This window comes from Montipora foliosa, chromosome 9 (assembly GCF_036669935.1).
Source record: "Montipora foliosa isolate CH-2021 chromosome 9, ASM3666993v2, whole genome shotgun sequence".
Taxonomy (NCBI): Eukaryota; Metazoa; Cnidaria; class Anthozoa; order Scleractinia; family Acroporidae; genus Montipora; species Montipora foliosa.
This window is the reverse complement of record NC_090877.1, coordinates 23062645-23067644: the sequence shown is the minus strand read 5'-3', so window position 1 is coordinate 23067644 and position 5000 is coordinate 23062645. Positions and strand designations below refer to the sequence as shown.

The 5000-nt window shown below is 40.7% G+C and overlaps 1 protein-coding gene across 1 annotated transcript in view; it reads left to right on the top strand.

Annotated features, from left to right (window-relative positions):
- LOC137971574 (uncharacterized) overlaps positions 1-5000 on the top strand; it is a 6932-nt gene that overhangs the window by 526 nt on the left and 1406 nt on the right. The window contains exons 2-3 of the mRNA XM_068818381.1: positions 2028-2157; positions 3799-5000. The exon at positions 3799-5000 is cut by the window's right edge and continues 1406 nt beyond it. Coding sequence (XP_068674482.1) covers positions 2028-2157; positions 3799-5000 — 1332 coding nt within the window. The remainder of the gene's footprint in view (positions 1-2027; positions 2158-3798) is intronic.

The window sequence follows — 5000 nt, the reverse complement described above, 5'->3', positions numbered from 1 at the left end:
TAGCGACTTGCAATGTTTTAAATTTCTGAGAATGCGCAAAGGAACCGGGATTATATATCATTCAATCATTTCATTTACCTCTTGCGGCGGGATATAACTTGAACTCGCAATTGACCCTGTCCCAGCTGGTTTGATAGCTCAGAGAGCAAATGCAGCACAAACGCACTGTCATGGCTTCGAATCTTATTCAAGCCCTGATTCCTATTTCAGACTTGCTTGCAACTGCTTAAAGGGGCTAGGTCACGCAATTTTAGGCAATTTCAGCACTGATCGAATGGTCATAGAATTAAATAAAATATCAAAATAACTGTTCAAAACTATAGAAGAACTCTAACAAAACACAGGGAAGCCAAGAAGGAACATGGATGGACAAAACTGGAGAGGATTGAAATGGATTGAATTTGGGTAAATTTGAAAAACGTCGGCCCACCTTTTTTCATATTTATATCAGTCTATATCAAAATGTTATTTACACAGCTGGAAAATCATTCTCAGCTGTTATGTGGCCGTGATTTTGCAAATGAAAGACTCGTGCTCTGCCAATTTGACGTTTAGAGCTCATAATTAACAAACTTAAACAAAATTACCTAAAATAGCGTGACCTAGCCCCTTTAAAGGAAGAGTATCACGGTATTGCGCAGGTTCTAGGCGTAACGAACGAATGTCATCATTTAAGAGCCAATAGGAAGCGACTTTATAATTCGAGAGGGAAATTTACACGTACGTGTAAAAGATTTCTCGATTGTTAGACAATCACTAATGAGCAAAGGGCTGAGAAAAATTTTCACGTTCAGGTGTAAATTCCCCTCACGAACAATAACGTCGCTTCTGATTGGCTTATAAACAGTGATATCAATCGCGTCGCCAGACTTCGCTTTTCTTTTGGTCAGCACCAAGAACACGGACCCTGGCCACTTCCATCACGGACTTCCGACTCGTCTACGCACGCTCAGAAATTTGAAACAACAGTGGTTGTCAAAGGTTACAAAAATGGATGGACCCTTACTACGACTGCGCATAAATTAGAAGTGGCCAGAGTCCGTGTTCTTGGTGCTGACCAAAAGAAAAGCGGACTCTGGGGACGAGATTGCGGTGACATTCGTTGCGGCTAGAACATGCGCAATACCGTGATACTTTTCTAACTGCAATGACTTTTCTAACTCTCATGCTATTTCGCAGTTCAAACATACGAAATGTCCTATTTTTTGAAATCATATATCAGATATTTATTTAGCGGTCACTGATCGTACTACCTTTCCCACTACGGAGTGTTTTCACGTGGCGTCACGGCAACCATGCTGGTATTCCTAAGCACTCTACAGAATTAGTTTTGGATTCCATTGTTTCAAATAGCTATTTTGGGACTCTCAGGGGGCAAAGTTTGCCTCCTAAGCATCCCATAATGTCCCTCAAATCAGCAGAAATCAAAATGGCTACCTTATCGGTTAAAACGCCATACAGGAATCAATTCAACTCATACTAGAGCGGTTTTCAAATGAGTGTCGTTAAACCAAAATCAAAGTAATTACTTTGGCCAATCAAAAAGGACCGAGACAATCCAGTAAACCAATCAAAACTCGAAGCAATTTCACGTAGCCGACACAAAGCGCGGCAAAATGTGCACGCGCGAGCCACGATTGGTTTTGGTTTCACTTCTGATTGGTTGAAAAAGTGGCGCGAGAACTTTGAACCAATCACTGAGTGAAGTAATGCAAAACCAAAGTAATTCGCTAATTGCTTTCGACACTCAATTGAAAACCGCTCTAACAATTACGTTGATTTTGGAGACGAGAGGAAAACCTGTAGAAGCAGAGTAGAGAACCAACAAACTCAACCACATGGGACAGCGAGCCGGAATTCGAACCCGGGCCACATTGGTTGGAGGCGACTGCTCTCACCCTACTGCGCCAGCCCTGCTTCCTTATCGAAACTTGTTCTTATTGTTTTGTCTTTATTTAAAAATATGGGCTATTGAAAAAACAATTTTTACTTTTCATTTGGTGTCATTAACCTTTTTATCCCGCTAGAAACAACTCTTCTTCATCTTGCTGTGTTTGAGTGTTACGTCACTGATATTTTTGTACCAAAATCGCGACTGGGGCCTGGAATCCATCAGAACTTTACGACTCAGATATGATTTGTCTGCAGTTGATCGCGGTAAGAAATTGATCAGAAGAATGGGACTGTGTTGAGGTGTGGCCAGTATAAATGAATTTCAAGAGGTTACGTTTGGATGTTGGGTTTTCTATAACGCCGCATGTGAATGCATGGAAGCGCAACAATAGCGCCTAAGTGAAATGCGAACCTCTTTCTATTTACTCTGGAAATTAACTTACTGCGCCTTTCAATAACATGCGGACTCTAAAATTCAAAGCTCAATCGACAAATGCGTTTTTCGCTACCGTCAATCAAATGTTCGGCGGCTCCTCCCATCTTCCGACTATACTATCTGAACCGTGCTCAACGATTTGATTTGATTACTGCACGCTCGACAATAGTCGGAAGCTTGGAGGAGCCGCCGAACATTTGATTGACAGTAGCGAAAAACGCATTTGTCGGTTGACCTTTGAATTTAAGAGTCCGCATGTTATTGAAAGGCGCAGTAACGGAGATTTAAATATCCCAAGGACTGGGAGTTTCGTTTTCTGAACTTAACTAAAGCCAAGTTTTATTCTGATTAAAACCCTTCATTTCTTTTATATATCTAGTAAGAATTTTGTACGATAAACCTTGCAAATAGAATTCTGTATTTGTGAAGAAATCAGCTTCGCGTATATAAGTATTCACATGCATGTGAAAAATATAACCAATCACCGCCCAGAGGAGAATCACTTACTCAATCGGCTTCCGAGAATCATAGCCCGCTCGAAGTTTGTGTTTCAAAAACGTGGCTTCGTCTTCCCGTTTTGTTCCTCTGGATTTACCGTAAGATGATTTTATCGAGATGCAATCTAAAAAAGAACAGCATTCAATATTTATGTAAACAGTGTAAGTCAACAGAGTCCAAAGTTGTCTTAGCACAGCGTGAAGCGCCGCCATTGCATGATTGACAGTGATTAGGGACAACCGAAAGGATTTCACACATTGTATTTGCGACTTCTCCCGTATTTTCCAGTTATTCAGAATGGAATGTGATATTTAAGCTTATGTAGTCTCTTTGACTTCTTGTTGCTGGACTGGAGTCAGATTTCTTTTATTATTACGCTCGCTCACTTAGATCAGTCTTGAATTTTCTGCTTTTCTGCATGTCGTGGTATCGGGAAAATATAAGTGGTTCCAAGTATACGTTTAAATAATGTTTAAAAAACGAGCAGCAGTGTTTTATCGGGGTTTAAAAACACGGGGCGTAGCCGAGTGTTTTTAGACCCAATAAAACACGTGCTGCGAGTTTTCTGAAAGACTTCAAAAACATTCCACAAAAAGCGTGTCCCTCTGGACTCAAAACACAAGGTTCAAATTGTGAGAGGTGAATATTAACACACAAGAAAAGCAAGCTATGCCTTATTAGTATTCTTTATATAAAGAATACTAACGAGGAGTGTTTTATCAGGATACAATGCTCATACACGCGACGTTTTATCGGTGTTTTGATAGGCTGTTAGGCTCATGAATTATTAATGAATGTTTGAATTCTCGTTATATTACAGCACTGAAAGTGCTTTGTACGGATTTTTATTCCCGCGTTGCAATACTTTGGAAAACTCACTCGTTCGTTTTCCAATGTATCGCAACTCTACGGTAAATAAAAATCTATACGTCTCACTTTCTATGAAGTAATCTAGATGTTTCTATTTGTAGGTAAAACAACAAACCCAGAGCATCTTTTAATTAATGGCGCGCAAGATATGACAGAGGCAGCTGCACCGTATGATAAACACTGGGTTTTCGAATTAGAGAAAAAACTTCGTGTGCTGTCTTTTGATGATGCACCATCAAACACGAAGAAAGTAACATTCCAAGGTGAACACTCGACTTCAATAAATCACACTGGCTCCCAATGCTCATACGAAGGCCTACACTTTGAATCTCAGTTAACTTCCACTAACATAAGCTGTGTTTTGCTTAAGAAAACGGAGAATGATTGCAACTTAGCCGTCAAATACTTTGGAAATTTCAATTTGTCATCTGATCCGCTACACTGCCGAAATGTCCCGAGCCGGCCAATATGCACATTTCTCACGGAGTCGCGGCTCGCTCCAACAGATCGAGTATCGGTGAAATGTTGGAGAGATGTTTGCAGCAAATCCTCGCCTATATTTCTTGGATGCCCAGACCCAGAGTTTGGAGTCATGAAAAATGAAAATAGCTGGCTAAGGTTTGTCAACGTTGGAGAACTAGAAGACGAACTACCTACAATAGTCTCGCGAAATTCAATCAATGGTTTCAACTTTTGTCTACTCAGCTGCCAAGAGGGGAGCAAAGGGATCAAGCAGGCGTTAATTTTCCCACCAATCTTAAAAAGCAAGACAAAGAGGACACAACAATCCAACATAAACGTAAACATCGTCCTCGAAGATTCAGTTTCCAGGGCGCACTTTTACCGCTCAATGCCTCGGTCGGCCCAGTCCCTTCGCGATATCGTCCGAGATTCTACTTTCCATGCCACTGTTTTAGACTATGAAGTCGTACAAAGCTATGCAGCTTTTACTCTTCCTAATTCTCACTTTTTGATGGCGGGAAAGCCGTTGCAAGATGGATCAAAAAGTCGAAGGAACGGTATAAGTGTACTAGCGGAAAGATTCAAACGATTTGGATATCAAATATTAATGCACGAAGATCTCTGCTGGTATGATACTTGGGGAAGTTTTTTATCTCCTTCTTACAAGAAAAGGGCGAGGCCTTTCACTGAAGGTTTTAAACGCGTTTTCGAAAAATACAAAAAAGTCACGAAACCGCATTTGGACAGCGTTGGTCTTAGTTACCTTTCGTGTGAAATTTTGCAAGACCTAGGAGTTTCGAACCCTTTTAAATCAGAAAAAAGCGAGAACAATCTTTGTTGG